We start from the raw sequence: 24,038 nt of genomic DNA, 5'->3' as shown, positions 1-24,038 counted from the left end.
CTGGGAACCGCGACTTTTGCAGCTAATCTGGCCCCTGTGCACTTCCGGCGGAAATCCTTTGTGCACAGCCAAGCCTGGGTCCACGGCACTCTAATCTGCATTGCACGACTTTCTAAGTTGGTCTCCGGCAACGTGGGACTCCTTTGTGTAACTTCGGGTGAGCACCGTTTCACGCATCCTCGTAGTGCCTGTTTCTGGCACTTCTCCGGCGGCTACCTGCTGCGGAGAGGGCTTCTTGTCTTGCTCGACGTCCCCTCTCTTTCCTGACGTAATTTGCGACATCCTGGTCCCTCCTGGGCCATAGCAGCATCCAAAAACGTTTAACGCACGATTTGCAGCTAGCAAGGCTTGTTGGCGGTCTTTCGGCGTGAAAACACTTCTGCACGACTCCACGGCAAGAGTGATTCGCCCACCAAAGGGGAAGTCTCTAGCCCTTTTCGTTCCTGCAGAAACCTCAGCTTCTTCTGTCCAGTAGAAGCTTCTTTGTACCCACAGCTGGCATTTCCTGGGCATCTGCCCATCTCCGACTTGCTTGTGACTTTTGGACTTGGTCCCCTTGTTCCACAGGTACCCTCAACTGGAAATCCATCGTTGTTGCATTGCTGGTTTGTGTCTTCCCTGCAGTATTCCTCTATCACGACTTCTATGTCCTTGGGGGAACTTTAGGGCACTTTGCACTCACTTTTCAGGGTCTTGGGGTGGGCTATTTTTCTAACCCTCACTGTTTTCTAATAGTCCCAGCGACCCTCTACAAGGTCACATAGGTTTGGGGTCCATTCGTGGTTCGCATTCCACTTTTGGAGTATATGGTTTGTGTTGTCCCTATCCCTATGTGTCCCCATTGCATCCCATTGTAACTATACATTGTTTGCACTGTTTTCTAAGACTATACTGCATATTTTTGGTATTGTGTACATATATCTTGTGTATATTTCCTATCCTCTCACTGAGGGTACACTCTGAGATACTTTGGCATATTGTCATAAAAATAAAGTACCTTTATTTTTAGTATATCTGTGTATTGTGTTTTCTTATGATATTGTGCAAGTGACATTAGTGGTAATGTAGGAGCTTCACTCGTCTCCTAGTTCAGCCTAAGCTGCTCTGCTAAGCTACCATTATCTATCAGCCTATGCTGCTAGACACCCTATACACTAATAAGGGATAACTGGGCCTGGTGCAAGGTGCAAGCACCCCTTGGTACTCACTACAAGCCAGTCCAGCCTCCTACATTGGTTGTGCAGCGGTGGGATAAGTGCTTTGAGACTACTTACCACTCTTGTCATTGTACTTTTCATAAGAGAAAAATATACAAAACAAGTTCAGTGTGTGTACACATAGCTAAAAAGTTCTGCATTTCCTCTTTTCACTCTTTTCTAAAGTGCTGAAAAGTACTTCTAAACTTTCAAAAAGTTCTTAAAAGTTTAAAAAGTTTTTTTCTGTCTTTCAAAAAAGTTCTGAAAACCTTTTTTTTCCTTTTTCTATCACTTTAACTCTCTCTAAAAATGTCTGGCACAGGCCAAAATGTTGACCTGTCTAAGATTGCATATGACCACCTTAGCTGGAAAGGAGCAAGGAGTCTCTGTGTAGAGAGAGGTTTGAGTGTAGGGAAGAATCCTTCCTTGGAATTGTTACCTAACATGCTTAGAGAACAAGATAAGGCTAAAAGTGCCCCATCTGTTGAAAAAGTAGCTAATGGTTCCCAATCTGATCCAGGGACTCCCCCAGGAAATGGTTCAGGAAAGAAACTTCTTAGCCTGCCCATTACTAGACAGTCTAGCATAGTTGGTACTGAGGTGGAGTCACATCATACAGATGATGTGCTCTCACATTACACTGTCAGCCAAGCTGTTAGGGTGCCCTCTGTAAGGGACAGGTCTCCTTCTGTTCATTCCCATCATACCTCTGTATCTAGGAATGTCCCTCCCACCAACCCTGATGACAGATTGTTAGAAAGGGAACTCAATAAGTTGAGGGTGGAACAAACCAGACTGAAGCTTAAAAAGCAACAGCTGGATTTGGATAGACAGTCTTTAGAACTAGAGAAAGAAAGACAGAAGTTGGGTTTAGAAACCCATGGTGGCAGCAGCAGTATTCCCCATAGTCATCCTGCAAAAGAGCATGATTCCAGGAATCTGCATAAGATAGTTCCCCCTTATAAGGAGGGGGATGACATTAACAAGTGGTTTGCTGCACTTGAGAGGGCCTGTGTTGTACAGGATGTCCCTCAAAGGCAGTGGGCTGCTATCCTATGGCTATCATTTAGTGGAAAAGGTAGGGATAGGCTCCTTACTGTGAAAGAAAGTGATGCCAATAATTTTACAGTACTTAAGAATGCACTCCTGGATGGTTATGGCTTAACCACTGAACAATACAAGATAAAGTTCAGAGAGACCAAAAAGGAGTCTTCACAAGACTGGGTTGATTTCATTGACCATTCAGTGAAGGCCTTGGAGGGGTGGTTACATGGCAGTAAAGTTACTGATTATGACAGCCTGTATAACTTGAACCTGAGAGAGCATATTCTTAATAATTGTGTGTCTGATTTGTTGCACCAGTACTTGGTGGACTCTGATCTGACCTCTCCCCAAGAATTGGGAAAGAAGGCAGACAAATGGGTCAGAACAAGGGTGAACAGAAAAGTTCATACAGGGGGTGACAAAGATGGCAACAAAAAGAAGGATGGTAAGTCTTCTGACAAGGGTGGGGACAAATCTAAGAATGAGTCTTCATCAGGCCCACAAAAACACTCTCGTGGGGGTGGTGGGCCTAAATCCTCTTTTAATCAAAACAAAGAAAAGAAACCATGGTGCTATTTATGTAAAGTAAAAGGCCATTGGACAACAGATCCCAGTTGTCCAAAGAAAAGCACCAAGCCTCCTACCACTACAACCCCTACTGCTACCCCTAGTGTCCCTACTAATAGCAGTGGTGGTGGGAGCAAACCTACTAATAGCCAATCCAAGGGAGTAGCTGGGCTCACTTTTGGTAACTTAGTTGGGGTTGGTCTTGTTAGGGAGACCACAGAGGCTGTGTTAGTCTCTGAGGGGGCTATTGATTTAGCCACCTTAGTTGCTTGTCCCCTTAATATGGATAAGTACAAGCAGCTACCCCTAATAAATGGTGTTGAGGTTCAGGCCTACAGGGACACTGGTGCCAGTGTGACTATGGTCATAGAGAAACTGGTCCACCCTGAACAACACCTACTTGGTCACCAGTACCAAGGAACCGATGCTCACAACAACACACTTAGCCACCCCATGGCTGTTGTAAATCTCAACTGGGGGGGGGGGTTACTGGTCCAAAGAAAGTTGTGGTAGCCTCAGATTTACCTGTAGACTGTCTACTAGGAAATTATTTGGAGACATCAGCTTGGTCAGATGTGGAGTTAGAGGCCCATGCAGCAATGCTGGGCATCCCAGGGCATATTTTTGCTTTGACAAGGGCTCAGGCCAAAAAGCAAAAAGGACAGGGAAGATTGGATCCTGGAACAATGGACCAAGTGCTCCCTAAAGCTAGGGCTAGTAGAAGCAAACCACTTCCCACTATCCCTCCCTCTACAGTGGATTCAACTTCTGAGGAAGAAGAATTCCTTCCCTGTGCAGAACCTACACCAGAGGAGCTTGAAACAGACACTGCTGAGCTTTTGGGTGAAGGGGGGCCTGCCAGGGAGGAGCTGAGTGTGGCACAGCAAACCTGTCCCACACTAGAGGGTCTAAGACAGCAAGCTGTCAAACAGGCTAATGGGGATGTCAGTGACTCTCACAGAGTTTACTGGGAGGACAACCTCTTGTACACTGAGGCAAGGGATCCTAAACCTGGAGCTGCCAGGAGATTAGTGATTCCTCAGGAGTACAGAAAGTTCCTCCTAACTCTTGCCCACGACATTCCCCTAGCTGGACATGTGGGACAAATGAAAACTTGGGACAGGCTTGTTCCCTTGTTTCATTGACCTAGGATGTCTGAGGACACAAAAGAGTTTTGTAAGTCTTGTGAAACCTGTCAAGCCAGTGGCAAGACAGGTGGCACACCAAAGGCAACCCTTATTCCACTGCCTGTGGTTGGGGTTCCCTTTGAAAGGGTAGGGGTTGACATAGTTGGCCCCCTTGACCCTCCTACTGCTTCAGGCAATAGGTTTATCTTGGGGGTAGTGGACCATGCCACAAGATATCCTGAAGCAATTCCTTTAAGGACCACTACAGCACCTGCAGTGGCAAAGGCCCTCCTGGGAATATTTTCCAGGGTGGGCTTCCCAAAGGAAGTAGTATCAGACAGGGGAAGCAATTTCATGTCTGCATACTTAAAGGCCATGTGGAAGGAGTGTGGTGTAACTTATAAATTCACTACACCCTATCATCCACAAACAAATGGACTGGTGGAGAGATTTAACAAAACTCTCAAAGGCATGATTATGGGTCTCCCTGAAAAACTCCGCAGGAGATGGGATATCCTTCTACCATGCCTCCTTTTTGCCTACAGGGAGGTACCCCAGAAAGGAGTGGGCTTCAGCCCCTTTTAACTTCTTTTTGGACACCCTGTTAGGGGTCCACTCACACTTGTCAAGGAGGGTTGGGAACAACCTTTAAAAGCTCCAAAACAAGATATTGTGGATTATGTACTTGGCCTCAGATCAAGGATGGCTGAGTATATGAAAAAGGCCAGTAAAAACCTTCAGGCCAGCCAAGAGCGCCAGAAGCAATGGCATGACCAGAAGGCTGTTTTGGTTCAGTACAAACCAGGGCAGAAAGTGTGGGTCGTGGAGCCTGTGGCCCCAAGAGCACTCCAAGATAAATGGAGTGGTCCCCACACAATTGTTGAGAAAAAGGGTGAAGTCACCTATTTAGTTGAATTAGGCACTGCCAGGAGTCCCCTTAGGGTGCTCCATGTCAACCGCCTGAAACCCTACTATGACAGGGCTGATCTCACCCTGCTCATGGCAACTGATGAGGGACAAGAAGAAGACAGTGATCCTCTACCTGATCTCTTCTCTTCCACAGAACAAGATGCTCTTGTGGAAGGTGTAGTTTTGCTGATTGTCTTACTGCTGAGCAGAAAGACCATTGCATAAATCTCCTAGATCAATTCTCTGAACTCTTCTCTACTGTGCCAGGTACCACTTCTTGGTGTGAGCACACTATAGATACTGGAGACAGCTTGCCTGTCAAAAGTAAGATCTATAGGCAGCCTGACCATGTCAGGGACTGCATAAAGCAAGAGGTGGAGAAAATGTTAGAACTAGGAGTGGTTGAGCACTCTGAAAGTCCATGGGCTTCTCCTGTGGTACTTGTACCAAAACCCCATTCCAAAGATGGAAAGAAGGAAATGCGGTTTTGTGTAGACTATAGAGGTCTCAACCTGGTAACCAAAACTGATGCTCACCCTATAACCAGGGCAGATGAGCTCATAGATACACTGGCATCTGCCAAGTATCTAAGCACTTTTGATTTGACTGCAGGGTATTGGCAGATCAAATTATCAGAAGATGCTAAACCTAAAACAGCATTTTCAACCATTGGAGGACATTACCAGTTCACTGTAATGCCTTTTGGATTGAAGAATGCACCTGCCACTTTTCAGAGGTTGGTGAACACAGTCCTGCAAGGGCTGGAAGCTTTCAGTGCAGCATATTTGGACGATATAGCTGTCTTTAACTCCAGCTGGGATGATCACCTGGTCCACCTATGGAAAGTTCTGGAGGCCCTGCAAAAGGCAGGCCTCACTATCAAGGCTTCAAAGTGCCAGATAGGGCAGGGTAAGGTGGTTTATCTGGGACACCTTGTTGGTGGGGAACAGATTGCACCACTACAGGGGAAAATCCAAACAATTATTGATTGGGTTCCCCCTACTACTCAGACTCAGGTGAGAGCCTTCCTAGGCCTCACTGGGTATTACAGGAGGTTCATTAAGAACTATGGCTCCATGGCAGCCCCTCTTAATGACCTCACATCCAAGAAGATGCCTAAAAAGGTATTATGGACAGCAAACTGTCAGAAAGCTTTTGAGGAGCTGAAGCAGGCCATGTGCTCTGCACCTGTCCTGAAAAGCCCTTGTTACTCTAAAAAATTCTATGTCCAGACTGATGCATCTGAATTAGGAGTAGGGGCAGTCCTATCACAACTTAATTCTGAGGGCCAGGATCAACCTGTTGCTTTTATTAGTAGGAGGTTGACCCCTAGAGAAAAGCGTTGGTCTGCCATTGAGAGGGAGGCCTTTGCTGTGGTCTGGGCACTGAAGAAGTTGAGGCCATACCTGTTTGGCACTCACTTCATTGTTCAAACACACCACAAACCTCTACTTTGGCTAAAACAAATGAAAGGTGAAAATACTAAATTGTTGAGGTGGTCCTTATCCCTACAGGGAATGGACTATACAGTGGAACATAGACCTGGGAGTAGCCACTCCAGTGCAGATGGACTCTCCAGATATTTCCACTTAGACAATGAAGACCCATCAGGGAATGACTAGTCTTATTGTCCTTCGTTTGGGGGGGGGGATTGTGTAGGAAAGTACCATCTTGCCTGGCATGTTACCCCCATTTTTCACTGTATATATGTTGTTTTAGTTGTATGTGTCACTGGGACCCTGTTCTCCAGGGCCCCAGTGCTCATAAGTGTGCCTGAATGTGATACCTGTGTAGTGACTAACTGTCTCACTGAGGCTCTGCTAATCAGAACCTCAGTGGTTATGCTCTCTCATTTATTTCAAATTGTCACTAACAGGCTAGTGACCAATTTTACCAATTTACATTAGCTTACAGGAACACCCTTATAATTCCCTAGTATATGGTACTGAGGTACCCAGGGTATTGGGGTTCCAGGAGATCCCTATGGGCTGCAGCATTTCTTTTGCCACCCATAGGGAGCTCTGACAATTCTTACACAGGCCTGCCACTGCAGCCTGAGTGAAATAACGTCCACGTTATTTCACAGCCATTTTACACTGCACTTAAGTAACTTATAAGTCACCTATATGTCTAACCTTTACCTGGTAAAGGTTAGGTGCAAAGTTACTTAGTGTTTGGGCACCCTGGCACTAGCCAAGGTGCCCCCACATTGTTCAGGGCCAATTCCCCGAACTTTGTGAGTGCGGGGACACCATTACACGCGTGCACTTCATATAGGTCACTACCTATATGTAGCTTCACAATGGTAACTCCGAATATGGCCATGTAACATGTCTATGATCATGGAATTGCCCCCTCTATGCCATCCTGGCATAGTTGGCACAATCCCATGATCCCAGTGGTCTGTAGCACAGACACTGGTACTGCCAAACTGCCTTTCCTGGGGTTTCACTGCTGCTGCTGCCAACTCCTCAGACAGGTTTCTGCCCTCCTGGGGTCAAGCCAGGCTTGTCCCAGGATGGCAGAACAAAGGACTTCCTCTGAGAGAGGGTATTACACCCTCTCCCTTTGGAAAATGGTGTGAAGGCAGGGGAGGAGTAGCCTTCCCCAGCCTCTGGAAATGCTTTCTTTGGCACAGATGTGCCCAATTCTGCATAAGCCAGTCTACACCGGTTCAGGGACCCCTTAGCCCTGCTCTGGCGCGAAACTGGACAAAAGAAAGGGAAGTGACCACTCCCCTGACCTGCACCTCCCCTGGGAGGTGTCCAGAGCTCCTCCAGTGTGCTCCAGACCTCTGCCATCTTGGAAACAGAGGTGCTGCTGGCACACTGGACTGCTCTGAGTGGCCAGTGCCACCAGGTGACGTCAGAGACTCCTTCTGATAGGCTCCTTCAGGTGTTGCTAGCCTATCCTCTCTCCTAGGTAGCCAAACCCTCTTTTCTGGCTATTTAGGGTCTCTGTCTCTGGGGAAACTTTAGATAACGAATGCAAGAGCTCATCAGAGTTCCTCTGCATCTCTCTCTTCACCCTCTGCCAAGGAATCGACTGCTGACTGCGCTGGAAGCCTGCAAAACTGCAACATAGTAGCAAAGACGACTACTGCAACTCTGTAACGCTGATCCTGCCGCCTTCTCGACTGTTTTCCTGGTGGTGCATGCTGTGGGGGTAGTCTGCCTCCTCTCTGCACTAGAAGCTCCGAAGAAATCTCCCGTGGGTCGACGGAATCTTCCCCCTGCAACCGCAGGCACCAAAAAGCTGCATTACTGGTACCTTGGGTCTCCTCTCAGCACGACGAGCGAGGTCCCTGTAATCCAGCAACTGTGTCCAAGTGACCCTCACAGTCCAGTGACTCTTCAGTCCAAGTTTGGTGGAGGTAAGTCCTTGCCTCCCCACGCCAGGCTGCATTACTGGGAACTGCAACTTTTGCAGCTACTCCGGCCCCTGTGCACTTCCGGAGGAAATCCTTTGTGCACAGCCAAGCCTGGGTCCACGGCACTCTAACCTGCATTGCACGACTTTCGAAGTTGGTCTCCGGCGACGTGGGACTCCTTTGTGTAACTTCGGGTGAGCACTGTTTCACACATCCTTGTAGTGCCTGTTTCTGGCAGTTCTCCGGGTGCTAGCTGCTGCTGAGAGGACTCCTTGTCTTGCACGACGTCCCCTCTCTCTCCTGACGCAATTTGCGACATCCTGGTCCCTCCTGGGCCATAGCAGCATCCAAAAACGCTTGCCGCATGATTTGCAGCTAGCAATGCTTGTTGGCAATATTTCGGCGAGAAAACACTTTTGCACAAATCTGCACGGCAAGAGAAATCTGTCCACCAAAGGGGAGGTCTCTAGGCCTTTTCGCTCCTGCAGAAACCTCAGCTTCTTCTGTCCAGTAGAAGCTTCTTTGCACCCACAGCTGGCATTTCCTGGGCATCTGCCCATCTTCGATTTGCTTGTGACTTTTGGACTTGGTCCCCTTGTTCCACAGGTACCCTCGACTGGAAATCCATCGTTGTTGCATTGCTGGTTTGTGTCTTCCCTGCAGTATTCGTCTATCACGACGTCTATGTCCTTGGGGGAACTTTAGTGCACTTTGCACTCACTTTTCAGGGTCTTGGGGTGGGCTATTTTTCTAACCCTCACTATTTTCTAATAGTCCCAGCGACCCTCTACAAGGTCACATAGGTTTGGGGTCCATTCGTGGTTCGCATTCCACTTTTGGAGTATATGGTTTGTGTTGCCCCTATCCCTATGTGTCCCCATTGCATCCTATTGTAACTATACATTGTTTGCACTGTTTTCTAAGACTATACTGCATATTTTTGGTATTGTGTACATATATCTTGTGTATATTTCCTATCCTCTCACTGAGGGTACACTCTGAGATACTTTGGCATATTGTCACAAAAATAAAGTACCTTTATTTTTAGTATATCTGTGTATTGTGTTTTCCTATGATATTGTGCAAGTGACATTAGTGGTACTGATGGAGCTTCACTCGTCTCCTAGTTCAGCCTAAGCTGCTCTGCTAAGCTACCATTATCTATCAGCCTATGCTGCTAGACACCCTATACACTAATAAGGGATAACTGGGCCTGGTGCAAGGTGCAAGTACCCCTTGGTACTCACTACAAGCCAGTCCAGCCTCCTACACCACCTTCCTGTTTTATTAAGATTTAGAAATTTAAGGGAGGGTTCTGAGCAAGTAAATGAGAACCTTGTAACATGTTCTGAGACATCTGGGTCACGATCAGACCTAATAAATTCTTGTTTTATTCCCAAGCATGGTAAATAGATTTAAGACTTAAGTTTTAAAGGCTTAATTTTTGGATTGCCATTAAATGTTAAGGCTTAGCAGCTAGTGGTAGACCTGGATTTCTAAATTGAGACTCACTTTTCCCAAAATCCAATGATTGCTCAGACTTTCATTGATTCAAATTCATGGCAAACATAAAGTCCATCATTAACTTGACAAACAGACTTAAACTTCACCTTGGTCCAACCCGTACTCCATTGGACTTCACAGTGATGACTGTAATGGCATCCACCATGGTTCAATGTCAATGAAGATCACAACAGAGATTTTCAGCATGAATAGGATATAACTGGCAATGTAAGACTCTGGGTCTTTATTCCATTGTCTACACCACATTGAGTATTTTATTTGCTGTTTCATCTTGTCTTTGACATAAACTGTCCTACAGTGCTGTCTGCTTACCTTCTTTACTTTCACAACACATCTCCCTTTACACATTCTAATATTAGCTATTTACAAAAACACAGTCCCATCATAAATGCAGAAGCGTGAACAAACGTTTATTTATTTTTTCAACATAAAGTGTAAAGCAAGTACATGTTTCTTGTCTCTATGAGTTTGTTACAGCAATCAAGGTCATGCCTCAGTGACTGATTATCAATGTCTTGATCCAAGACCTCCAATTGTATCTCAAATTATAGGATAAACCTTTTAAGATGGTTCATATTTAAACTGTCTAGTGGTGGAAAGGATGTTACAAAAACTAAAAGGGATCCAAAGTACAAGTCACCCAGTGTTTGAGCATACAGCAGCTTGTTACAGTGCCCGAATAACTCACATGCCAACAATGGGACTTGATATGTAACTTGTATGTATATTTATTGGTAAAATATATATTGATTACACAATCATATACATTTGAAGTAGTTGTTCTCTGACATTCTCATCAGGTGATGTTATTTCAAATAGAGATTTAACACATGATTTTCAGTTTCCTCCATGGTTGCCGGTGGCACGAGCATTAGTAGCACATCAAGAAGCGCTCCTTCCCCAACCATAAGTCAGTATCTCTGGGAGGTTGCAGCTACTGGGTTTTGATCACTCAGTGCATAAGGAGAGGAACCTCTGGGGCACCCAGGCACCAATGATGGCTGAATAGAGAGGCTGGTGGTCCATAAACAGCATGGGGGCCTAACAAGTACCAAGCACATTGCCTACTTGAATTCTGCCTCCCGGGGAGGGTGTCATGAGTTCATCTTCTTCATTCTTACAATGCTCCTCTTCATAAGACCAGACTCTGCATGCCAGGTATGTTTAGAGTATAAGGAATGTTTCTACTGACAATTGCTAAACTGGGGTTGGAGTGTTTAAAAAATGATCTTAAACCTTCTTGGCAGGTGAACACAGTAAATCATAACTGTAGAGTTGTATCCCGGCCAGGTAGAAATTGTTGCAGAAATCTTGAGAAGCACACCCTTTCATGATATATAGTCTCACAGTATCTCCTACAGAAAAACACATTGACAATAATCAAACATTAGCAATGCTGTTACATAAATGTTTTTTCCATTTAGGAAAGAATTTATGCCTACCCCAGGATTGAAGTTCCCAAGTTCTCAGATTGTTCAATAACACACTACTAATAGTTGGAGTCCACAGGGACCAGGTTCCAAGGTCTGAGATTCAGTGCTGAATTGTGAATGTCACAAAAGATCCCTTGCTGCCCATGATGTGCGAATTAAGAGGTCTTCACTCTTGGCCTTACTAGTAAGCAATAAATTCAGCTTTATATGGTCAACAATAAATGTCAATCAACCACATTATTATTTTGAGATTATTTGGGAAATCTTTGTTTTTTTGAGTTTACCTTTTTCTTTTACAATACACATTGAATTATTCTTGTTAATTCAACTGATTACCTGAGTGCTCAGTCAATTTTATGTAAATATTGTGATCTGTACCACATTCATGACAGAAAATACAACTTTTTATTTTTTTATGTCTTTGTGTGAACTTTCCTGATGCCCTTGAATTGTCATAGGATTCTCACCTTGGGGCCAAGACTCCTAGGTTTTATGCGACAGCACTGCCACATGTGGGTGACTGAGTTACCCACATGTCAGTACCTCACTGGATAGAAACTGTTGGCCTCACCCACTCCATCCAGCTCCCAGCCACTCACAAAAAACTGAAAAGTAAAGGTGATTTGTGGCAGCTTATCTCCATGACACTCTGACGCTTGAAGAAAGTCGTGGTCGACAAACCGTATCCTTTTCTCAGTTACACAATTTTATCACACATGCAAAGCCAGGCAGAGAAATGCAGGACATGTTTAAATGCATGAATTGGAATGACTCAATTCTACGATAAAATATACAAACTGTGATTATTAGGAGGATGAAACATAACAACGTGATACTTGTGACCATTAGGGAGAAACAGATAAACAGTCTCACCATCCTCGAATGATCATGCATCGAAGGATTCCTACCTAAACCCTATTCTCTGCATGAGAGCATAGCAGCATTAGCCTTGTCTGCCCATACCAGTCCCAGGGAAGGAGCCCCCACCCAATACCTGAAGATAGGCCGGGATCTTGCCTGTTGGTCTGCTCAGCAATGAAGTTGTACACATCATCAGATGGCTTCTCTGCCTGGAATGTCATCTCTCTTCATTAGGCATGTGTGGTATTTTTATAACAAAAAGTTTGTATTCTGAGAACAGGCCTGACATGACTGTGTGTCTGTGAATGCGTTCTCTTGTAGTGGCAATACTATTGTGGATAAATATAACAACCTTGAGCAGAGCACAGAACGAAATGCACACAAAGTGCAGATAAATGAGGAACATGAACAAAATAATTTTTTTAACAATGGCAGGTGATAAAACATAAAAGCAATAGTTTGAAAAGCTAGCTGTGATAAAATATATTAAAATAAAGAAAAGCAAATAAAATGTGTGCATGCCTAATAGGCACATGCTACGGGTCTAAAGACTAAACTATGGGTGCCTAACCTTGGGTCTAAAAGGTGAATCCACAACAGAATATTCTGGCAATTTTAATAGTATATTTAGGAGTGTGAAGACTCTCCAGTCCAGGCGGAGTACTCCACACATAAAAATATCAGACAGGCTATCTCCAGCTCCTGCTTATGCGTTCCCTTCGGTAATTCTGATAGCTCGCTTGCACATATAGCACCCGAGCTATTCCCAGAGGGTGTTCCCTGATTTGGATGGGTGTGACCCTATGCACATGAGCTGTCAGGAGGTGCATTGATGGTGCGCCACCTAATGGCAGCCTTCTGGAGGAAGGGAAGGGGGTCCTATGGACCCCCCAGACATCCTCTTGCTGGTCAGGTGCAGTCACTCACTGCACCTGTCCGCAAGGGGATCTTTAATCCCCCTTAAAAGTGCAGTCATGATTGCCGCCTGCACAGTGAAACACAGAGCACCTTCAAAGTAGCAACTCTCTTTTTCTCTTGAACGCACAGCACCCAGGGCTGCCAGGGTTCGCAAATGCCCTGGGGGCAGTGCATTGAACGCAGTGGGATGCACTTTTTTCTGTTTGTGCCCAGCGCACCTGTTTTAAGATGTGCTATAGCACAAACAGTGAAAGTATGCCCTACATGTAATAGGACCACAGTGTCGTAGATCCCATTTAGCAAACTTTTCAGCCACTCCAATGCTTTGTCTTTTTTTGATTCACATTCAACCTTGTACAACACTCCTGTGCCTTTTTGTCTAGGCATTTTTGCTATTCAAATACCACATGCATGCAGATGCATACATATATATTTTGACTCTGCCAGCTCTGTACCCCTTTTCTTGAAAAGCCCAGCCAGTACCAATTAGAAAAACAACCAACGTTAAGTCACCTCTTTGTGAGGACATTGGTATATCAAGCAGACAGTCTGATCAAACATCAGGATATATTTGGTCAATGAGAAATGATTTGTACTTTGTATCAAGGTAGAACCGCAAAAGATATTAAGTTTGATTTTATGTAAAAAAATAGAATTAATTATTGTTAACAGTATTTAGTTTGCCTGAAAAGGTCAGAAACTAGAAGATTGGTGTAATGGGATATATGAGTCAAAATTACATAAATCTGTGTATCTCACCAGGTCTGGCTGCTGTTCCATTGAAGGTGGCACAAGTTTTATGCTCCCCGGTGCACTGAACTTCTCCAGTCACTGTGCATGGGTCCACAGACTGATAATCAGAGCATTCTTCACAATTATATCCACTGGTAGTCTCGTTCACTGCAGGTACTGAAACAACCCAAGACAGGAATTAAAAAGATGAACTCTGTTCATTAAAAGGGTAAATTATCTCACATTAACAACAATAAAGGGCCACTGAGCGACCCACCATGTACTACCTGAGAAAGGCACAAGCCAGAACTCTGTAGTGGAAATATATTTTAGTTTTTTGGTGAGTCCATCTGTTTGAGTCACTTCTTTCTTGGATATTTCATTTTTTGTAACTTGTGTCCTTTAATTTTAAGCGACTTCAGAGATTGAGGAAGTCTGACCAAGCAAAATGGTGGGAAGTACCCAGAGAGCTCAGAATTTTAACAATGCTGTGTTTTGAAAATCCCATTCCAGAGATAATGAAAGAGTGTGCCGAGTGTAACATGGAAGCATTGAATAGGCTAATTAAGATACCAGTGAAATATGCAGACATTGAGAGACAAAAATTACAGTTGCAGATTGACACTTTGAACACAGAATTAGACTATGACATAAACAAGAAATATAAAGAGGGAATGGATGTCTGCTTTAAGAACCATGAGTAGAGCATAAAGGCAAGAAAAACCCAAACATTCTCTGGGGACAAGCAGGATTATTATTAGGGTGCAGATTTTCACATTTGCTGATTGGTGATGTTCCCAGGTTGTAGAGGTGGTGGTGGCATAGGTCTGTTGGAGCCTTTCAGTGGTTGGTACACAGGAGTGCTGCTGTGTTGTTTCAGGTGTGGTTGTCTCCTATATGGTATAAATGGTTGTTATCCATTCAGCTAATGAGATACAGCATGAGTAGTGTTTCGTCTTGCTTACTTCACAATGGCTTTGTATTCTCTGAGGAGGGGGTAGTTGATGTGCTATCTTGTGTCGGTTTTGTCCAGGTATAAGCTGAATATTCTAAGCATGTTGAGGTTAAAGTTTATTATTAATGCCATCTCTACGCCTGGATGAAATTAAAATTATGGCACGTTAAGTGGCGTAATTTCAGAAATTTGTTACACAAAATCTTGAAAATATGCCATTATGCCTCTTTGCATAATTACATGCCATTTGCGATAAAAAATTCAGTGCGAATGGTGTCATTCATGGTAAACATTTACCTTAAATGCATGGAAATAACAAAATGCAAAGAAGGTGCATATCATAATAAAATACAGCAAAAATTATGGATTAAAACTTCATGTTAATGTAATGGGCCTCATTCAAAAACAGCATCTGCAGTCTCCGCGGACGCATTACAGTCATTGGGAGGGTCCCACACTCATAGCAGGACCTCTGTACAACAGTTTCCAATTGTGGAGATTCTGCCACGATTGTGCCCCCCCTCACGACTGCAAGACCAAAGCCGCAACTGCAGAAGGCAATGTTGATTCAGGTCCCAATTTGTGCAATTTTTCATACTTTTACCAAAATGTACTTAGTTATGCAAACTAAATTGCAAATTCTACACACCCTCACTAATCTCACAAACAAACAACAAGAAGGTTGCAGCAAACTCTAAGTTACAGGGAGCATTCTTAGACCAATAGAAAAGTATACATACAGGTTAGTGATAGAAAGCAATGCTCAAAATATAAATTTATGTAAGGGACGTGAATTTCCTCAATTAGATTGGTTGATAGTTTTTTGTGGGCTTTGAAAGTGATGGAGTGTGAATTCTAGTGATCACAACTTGTTAAAGTTGAAAGAAATAGGTTCAAAATGTACATGTGAAAGGACAAATTTCACATATATTTACTAAAAGCCATAAGCTCTGCAATGGCATTAATGAAATATTCAGGTAACTTCATATTGTGCCAAGAAAAATGCTTCATAAAAGTCGACTCTTTTTCGTTCATAATTTGCTATAATTCTCCCTCATATGGTACTGCCAGTGTGCCATTTGCAGGTTTCCTGCTGGGTGCCACTTTATTTCAAACACACATAAAAGGTGAAAAAAGGAATGCTTTAAAATAGTCTGATCCACTAGCAAGGACTCTCGGTAGTATTCTGTTACTTCATCTTCCACCCCCTGTGACACTGTAGAAAGAAGTCTGCCTTTTGCAAGTCAGTACTGAATCTGCTCCTCATAGAACAGTCCATTCCAAACTCTCAAACCTAGGGCTTCATCACGAGGCTGCTGCTGTGACGTTCCAACGGCCATAATAAGACCCTCGTGGTTAGAGCACAGGAGTACTGCCGTCACTGCCGGGATCCATGATCCCGATGGGCTGGCGGTGGCAGAGATCGCATGCAGCGCTGTCCTGCTGATTACAAACTCGTTCTCCGCCAGCCTTTTTCATGGCGGATTTACTTCCATGAAAATGTTGGCGTAGAACAGGTGCAGGGGGTGCCGGGGGGGCCCTCCACTACTCATGAACTTGGCACGGGCAGTGCAGGGGTCCCCCTGACCAGCACCATCTGCTGTGCAGACAGTGAACGTTGCGAGGGTACTGGTGCACCCTGAAGTGGCAGCATTGTCGCTGGCTTGATTAGGAGCTGGCGACAATGCTGCCGCCTGTTTCACGCTCGGCTTGTGTAAATCTTGGTTTCCGTCTGCTAACCCAGCAGGAAACTCTTAATGGGTACCGTGAGGAGGTAGCCAGTGTGGCAGATACCTCCCCATCGGAAGTTTGGTGTGGGGTGCAAACTGTCTGCTGAACTCCTAATCAGGCCCATAGTCTGCTCCGAAAGTGAACTTAGGCAACTCTCGAACAGTTTCCACCTAATTAAATCGCATCAGTGAGGGAGAACTTTGGTGTTGTGGCACAACGAGCGAGGCATCCATGTTTGGGAATACTCTTGGTCAGTAAAGGGGGTTATATCAAACACACAGAAGGTGACGTGAGGTATGCCACTATAAACAGAACTACTAAATAGTACTGACATGCTTCTCATGGGAACAATCAATCCCAAACTGCCGGAAAAGGTCCCCTCTATAAAGGAATGCAAGCAACCACAAACCTGAGACACCATTGTTAGGTGTTGTCAGCATGGGCATCCGCAGAAATATTTTCGGGGGGGGGGCATCATTTTAACAGGGGCCCTGGCCGCACTAGTGCACACTAGGCTGTACCTAAATCCCCACTACCCCCCATGTGGACACCCATGCTCGTCAGTAAGATACAGCTTGAATTCCTTGGCTAAAACAACAAGGGACAGAGGTCTGAGCACAACCTTTGCCACTTTGACAGAAACTGCCCTTCATGTCAATAATTACACATTAGATGCTTGTATCAGGATATTAATATTCCATATGGTCTGGATCCTCTATAAGTCAAATATACCTTTAGTATGTGAGGGTCAGCATTTTCCTTTGGCTGCCTCTGTCAGAAAGACTTTTCCCCCCTACAGAGACCTCTCATTTTTGTATGGAATGTGTATTAAACAAATAATTAAGAAATTAACATATATAATTTTATCAAATTCACATTCTTAATATATTATTTTGTTCTGAAACTTCCATGAAAATATGATAACCAAACATATGCCAATACATGCATGCCATTTATTCATTTGCTAAGGCTGTCATTATTATCAATTAAAAACAAACAGGTTTTCTAGAAGATTAGTGATTACATGTTACAGTTTGTTTTCTCTCAAAGTAGACTCTATAATAATTTGAAAACAGATGAAGGACATTGTGCTCCTTCATGTTGATTGTTCTAACAGTATTTAATAGGCCTCTAAGTAAGCATTATGAAAGCTAAAAGTTGTAGAGGAGGTCTTTGCATCAGCAGCATCAGGACAGGATGAAAACAACTGCAGCACCCACTTTGGGTGAGGTTGCTCTGAGGCAAGTTGCTGTGTGTCTTCTTCAACACACACAGCTGCTCTGTGACAGGAGTAACAGTTTGCTATTCACTTGGAACCACAGCCCTATTGTTCTGCAAGTGTGCACCATTCTTGAACCTCAACATAGGCTGTTTACTAATCTGCTAGATCTAGCATAGTTCCTAGAAATAGCAAATGAGAGAGAGATATAGGCCCTCATTCTGACCCTGGCGGTCTTTGACCGCCAGGGCGGAGGACCGCGGGAGCACCGCCGACAAGCCGGCGGTGCTTCAATGGGGATTCCGACCGCGGCGGTAAAGCCGCGGTCGGACCGGCACCACTGGCGGGGTCCCGCCAGTGTACCGCGGCCCCATTGAATCCTCCGCGGCGGCGCAGCTTGCTGCACCGCCGCGGGGATTCTGACCCCCCCTACCGCCATCCAGATCCCGGCGGTCGGACCGCCGAGATCCGGATGGCGGTAGGGGGGGTCGCGGGGCCCCTGGGGGCCCCTGCAGTGCCCATGCCACTGGCATGGGCATTGCAGGGGCCCCCGTAAGAGGGCCCCTACATGTATTTCACTGTCTGCTGCGCAGGCAGTGAAATACGCGACGGGTGCAACTGCACCCGTCGCACAGCTTCCACTCCGCCGGCTCGATTCCGAGCCGGCTTCATCGTGGAAGCCTCTTTCCCGCTGGGCTGGCTGGCGGTCTGAAGGAGACCGCCCGCCAGCCCAGCGGGAAAGTCAGAATTACCGCCGCGGTCTTTCGACCGCGGAACGGTAACCTGACGGCGGGACTTTGGCGGGCGGCCTCCGCCGCCCGCCAAGGTCAGAATGAGGGCCATAATAACCATGTTAGAATAGTGTTATTGCTTTAAGTCTGTGTGGTTCATATAATATGCATTTGATTAGGGTCTAAAGTTAACATTTTAAAATGCACACTCTCTTTTCTAGTCCTCAGTGAGTGTTTGATTCCTTTATGAAAGAGGATTTGGGTTCCCAGTAAGTGTCCCTGTTACATCTCACAGGCTTGAAGGCTACCAGGAACATATCTTATGTTATCATTGCTCAGTGGGTTGTGTATCGGCTGCAGTCCAACTGATTTTCTAATTCAGGTTGACACATTGACTGAGTCCTTAGTGTCAGGTGGCCAGAGAGTTTGATCCCACCCCCACATCCTCTTGTGTTCTTCATCAGGCCATGCATTACCTGTAATTTGCCAATGCTTGCATTTTGCCACAAGTGCCCCAATCCACACACTTCGTCAGTCGTAAACACTTTGGGGGTGATTCCTACCCTGGCGGTCATAGACCGCCAGGTCAGGGGGCAAGGAAGCACCGCCAACAGGCTGGCGGTGATTCTGGGGCAATTCTGACCGCGGCGGTAAAGCCGCGGTCAGAAAAGGGAAACCGGCGGTTTCCCGCTGCCCCAGGGAATCCTCCACAGCGGGGCTGCAAGCAGCGCCACCATGGGGATTCCGACCCCCTTCCCGCCATCCTGTTTCTGGCGGTTTTCACCGCCAGAAACAGGATGGCGGGAACGGGTGTCGTGGGGCCCCTGAGCCCCTGCAGTGCCCATGCCACTGGCATGGGCACTGCAGGGGCCTCCTAACAGGGCCCCATTGAGATTTTCAGTGTCTGCTTGGCAGACACTGAAAATCGCGATGGTTGCAACTGCACCTGTCGCACACCAGCAACTCCGCCGGCTCCATTTGGAGCCGATTTCCTATTTGCTGGGGCTTTCCCGCTGGGCGGGCGGGCGGCTTTTTGGCGGTCGCCCGCCAGCCCAGCGGGAAAGTCAGAATGACCGCGGCGGTCTTTTGACCGCGGTACGGTCTTCTGGCGGTTCCCGCCAGGCTGGCGGCTTCCGCCGCCAGCGGGGGTCAGAATGACCCCCTTTTTCTCTATCATATCCTTACTCTCTCATTTTTACTAACTCACATGTTTACTCATTTTCAAACAATGACTCACATATTCCTCTCGCTCCCCTTCTCTCACTCACTCATTGACACTCAAACTCAATTTCACTCACACTAATTCTCAGTCACACACACTGACACTGTCACTGACAAACACAAATATACAAAAAAAAAATACTCTTTCTCAGTCTCATTGAATCTCATTTATTCTCAGTGATTCTCACCCACTCCTATGCGCACACAATCACAGTCACACATTCCAACACACTCACCACCACAAACTGCTACATATGTTTCCTCATAGACAAGCTTACCAATTATCATTCATTCACACATATTCTAGAAGACAGTCCAATATATACTCGCTCTTTCACATTCTCTTCCTCTTCCTCTCCCTCGTTCACTCATTCTAACTCACCTGTGCCCACAATAAACCCAGACTCCCACTCTGCAGTCACCCTGGTGACTTACTCTTTGCCATACTCTTTCTCAATGTCTCATTCACTCACTCATTGTCAGGTTCACATACTCACTCTCACTTAGAAACGCTATCAAATGTAATCACTGTCATTGGTTTTCATTCACTCATATTCATGCACAATAACACTCACAAACACAATCACGCACCTATTCTCACTGATTCTTACTCTGTCACAGACATACATATAAACATTCACTCACAAAACACTCCCTGTGACAAATGCACCCTCACACATCCACTCTCACAAACGCACAAAACAACAACTTCTGAATTATCTTCTAATTTTTCTTATCTTGATTCATCCTCACAGCAGGGTACGCATCTCCCACTGGACAGTGGAACTAGCACTGCATGATTCCAGTACTGCAAACGAGAAATCAGACAGGGCAGAAGAGGCCTATAGATGAGCTGCCAAAGGCTTTCTCCCATTTTCTAATATAACTGGAGTCCTAGTGCTATCAGAAGCTTGGAGAGGGCTTGGAATCCAACCTCTGCCACCCTGTGCCACTCCTAACTGTTCTAAGGGATGCACTGCTGAGCACCCAGGCAGACCCATGTTAACAAATATACTGCAGTGGCGAAGTCATGCACAGTATGTCTACTAAATAACAACCAGTGCAGCAATCAGTAGATGGATTGTGGATCAGCCCCTTACTCCTCTTCCTGTACGCAAGAGCCCTGAAAGGCCAAGATGGCTGACCTGTGGTTTGGTAGTGTTCTTCAAAGTGGTGTTCACTTGAACATAGCTAAAATAAATAAACAGTTGTGTGGCCAGAAGTGAGGGGAAGTATTGGGTGGCTTGCACGAAGCAGGTCAGCACCCACACCCCTGTTGATGTGGTGCCACAATTGTGGACCCATAAGGACACTTTTTGGGTCTGTAATAATGGGTCCTATGATCATGAATGGAGATAAGTCTGAAGCTTGTATCCCTACTTAGCCAAGATTTGATTCCAGCTTCTCAATAAGAGGCTTTCCTCCATGCATTTATTGTGGAACCCAGTACTCCCTCCTAGACATTTATTTTAATTAGGGGTGAAAGAGGAGAATGGAGGGCAAGTGTCTTCTGACTTACCCACAGAAAAACTCTACACTTTAGAACTCTTTATCACCGGCACATACCATTGAGAACATGTTTGACAGCAGTGAGGATCCTGCAAGGAGATGGGTTCTCTTAAAATCTGACTTCAATGTGTATGATTTCTGTGTCAAGACGTTGGTGGTGGAGTTTGTGGAAGGCATATATGTGAAGGTTAATAAGATTGGCCTCTGTGTTGTGCTATACAACTGTCCGAGTTGTGAATTCCTTTGATTTTGGGGGTGGGGGGGAGATTATTGGTGAAAACCCACACCACTAGCTAAGCGATGCTCTAGGTATTTCTCAAGTTTCAGTATTCCACTCACAGCCAGCTCATGCACACAATCCCCTCTGTTAATGTGGACAAAGACACATACTATACAAACGTTGCGTGTCCCCTACTTCAGAGACCTTTAAGTTGCACACTGCTTGACCCATGTACATCGCCTCTGCACATGTCACACCTTGTTTGTACCCTGCACACCCCCTCAGTTATATATGTAGAAGTCAAAGCCTGCATGTACCCTATACATACTCTGTTACATATGTCACACATTGAACCTACCCTGCACATCTGCTCCATCAGACTTGACAAACCCTACTCACCGCCTGTGTTACGGACATCAGAGTCATATATTGTACATACCTTGCACATCCCCTCTGTTGCAGAAGTCAGAGTCACAGCATGTTCTACTGATCTGCAAAGACGACACTGAGTTTCTGAAGGAGACCTCTCTATTGCAGGTTTGTTTGCGGGAAGGATCCAGACAGCCCTTGAACACGGTTAGAGCAACATCACTCCCTGTTGGAAAAAATGCATGTTTTCATTTAACAAGAAACTGATATGATTATGAGTTCCAGAGCAGACATGGGTAAGCAGTATGCTGTACCAAGGAGAAGCAAGTGTGTGTGTGTCAAAATAACATCAATGTTACTCAGCAAATATGAATTTTAGTGAGTAGGACAATTCCTCCTAAACATGTTTGAATGCCGCGGCACCCCCGCCCCCCACCACCACCACCACCACAAATGGCATGCTGCCACTGATGTTACTCACATGCCTTTCTAACCTTTTCCACATTTCTGTCATCCTATCTGTTCTGTCACAGATTTTTTTTTCAGATTAGTACTTTGAAAACAGGCAAGCAAGAGAACTGAGTTTGACAGCTTGAGAAATGTATCCCAAACAGCACATATTAAGCGCTGGACAGAAGTTTGATGATTGAGTCACGTTACAGATATGTGGCATGTGGCACTTACCCAGTGTGCTGTTCTCCAGCCCTTTGACGCAGTGAGTGACGTCAGGAGAGCATTGCTTGAGGATACCTGAGCAACTGATGGCGTTGGTAGCCAAGCACTGCTCACAAAGTAGGCAATCTGCTGGGAGAAGAAATACAACCTGGAGTTCTTTGTATGTGTTTTCTTTTCATTCATTCAGACAGATTTATCTGTAAAAAGCCATTCACGCTTCATGTTGAAATGTTTCAGGATTACGTAGAGCACAAAGAAATTATGGGGCTCATTGGTACAAATTTAATGTGAAATATAAAATGTGACAGAGTTTTTTACTTTTTGGAGACTAGAAGAGTGAAGAAACATAAACACAAAAAAGTCACTTGGGGTAGACAAGCAAAAAAGGGGACATATATATATATATATATATATATATATATATATATATATATAAATATATATAGATAAGGACAGTTAGAGATACATATAGATTGACTAACATTTGACGCAACACAGAGCAGCAACCAAAGTTAACCGAGGACTGTGGAAACATGTGGATGCAGCTGTGTCTTGATCCTACATGCAACATCCATTAACTAGATGTGGTAGCTACAGTATATGTGCTTATATTTGTGCTAGCCACTTGCTTCTCCACCTTGCCAAAATTCATGCAAAAATATGTTGATTATCATTTATGGTAACTGTGACAACAGGTGCTCCAAAGATGATTACGCTCAATCCTCCTTTGCACCTGTTACAAAGTTTGAGATGTTTATTGACTGCATTTTCATTGGGAGGCTAGAAGGACTAGTCACAGGGTACAGAACTAAAAGCTTTAGCAAGGATCAGCCTGGCAGAACCTCAGGTAGACCCTAATGTAAGGTAGGGCACCCTCTCAAGACTACAACTCACTGCGAATCATTTTTCTCTTAGCCCACCCCAGAGTGCATTAATAGGGGTCACAGAGAGCACCAGATTTTCAGTTTGAAGGTGGGTGGTCTCTTGCAATTATAGGTTGTCTAAAACTTACATAAAGACAGGAACAAAGGAAAAAAGGGGAGTGATATGATAGTAGATAAAGTCACCAAGGGCCTTTTAAACTTACAGCTGTTTTCTGGAAAGAAGGTAGCCCTTCCCTGATGATTACTCTTTTAGTATCTATATCTCTCAGTAACTATGTGCACCATTCTGTGTACCCAAAGAATTCAAAAATATAGAAGGTCATGACAATCTTACCTCCAGTTGTCATTGCCTGGAACATGATGACAGCTGCAAGGATGGCCCTCATGGTGTTAAGACAGTAAGAAGTAGAGTAATGGAATCTATGCACCTTCCTGGGAGGTTTGTACATCTTATGCTCAGTATATGCCTTTTATACTTTCACAGAAGAGGTGGACACATGATACCTGAGCTCTACACAAGGGATGTGACGGAACCTTCATTTTCTGATTGGGTGTACTTCTCTGGTTGCTGGCATCATCCCTTAGACATTTGTTAAAATAAACTGTGTGACATGATGTAATGCAGGTTTATTGAGCAAATACCAAACTGAATTGTGCCCATAATTATAAGTGCAGCACTAAATTCCAAGCAAACAAACATATATAAATAAGTGCAGGAATCATAATTATGAGTAACAGGTAATTTACCCGAGACTGGAGTATTTATTTACTGAACAGGGTATTATCACAGATTTGACAATTTATCAAAAAATGCCCAACGAAGAAGCTAAACATGAAGAATTG

The 24,038-nt window shown here is 44.9% G+C and overlaps 1 protein-coding gene across 2 annotated transcripts; it reads right to left on the bottom strand.

Moving 5' to 3' along the window:
- Positions 1-10,441: 10,441 nt before the first annotated feature.
- On the bottom strand, positions 10,442-23,656 carry LOC138283063 (uncharacterized). 2 transcript variants are annotated; one of them, XM_069221208.1, is made up of 5 exons: positions 23,530-23,656; positions 22,321-22,440; positions 21,707-21,862; positions 13,709-13,858; positions 10,442-11,092 (listed from the first exon to the last, which is right to left on the bottom strand). In XM_069221208.1, exons 1-5 carry the CDS (start codon positions 23,642-23,644, stop codon positions 10,968-10,970), a joined length of 666 nt encoding a protein of 221 aa, XP_069077309.1. In that variant the 5' UTR covers positions 23,645-23,656; the 3' UTR covers positions 10,442-10,967. The 2 variants fall into 2 exon arrangements, with proteins under 2 accessions (XP_069077309.1, XP_069077310.1); XM_069221209.1 differs by having other exon boundaries at positions 22,321-22,437.
- Between the last annotated feature and the right edge of the window lie 382 nt (positions 23,657-24,038).

This window comes from Pleurodeles waltl, chromosome 2_2, assembly GCF_031143425.1.
Source record: "Pleurodeles waltl isolate 20211129_DDA chromosome 2_2, aPleWal1.hap1.20221129, whole genome shotgun sequence".
Taxonomy (NCBI): domain Eukaryota; kingdom Metazoa; phylum Chordata; class Amphibia; order Caudata; family Salamandridae; genus Pleurodeles; species Pleurodeles waltl.
This window is presented reverse-complemented; position numbering and strand designations above follow the sequence as displayed.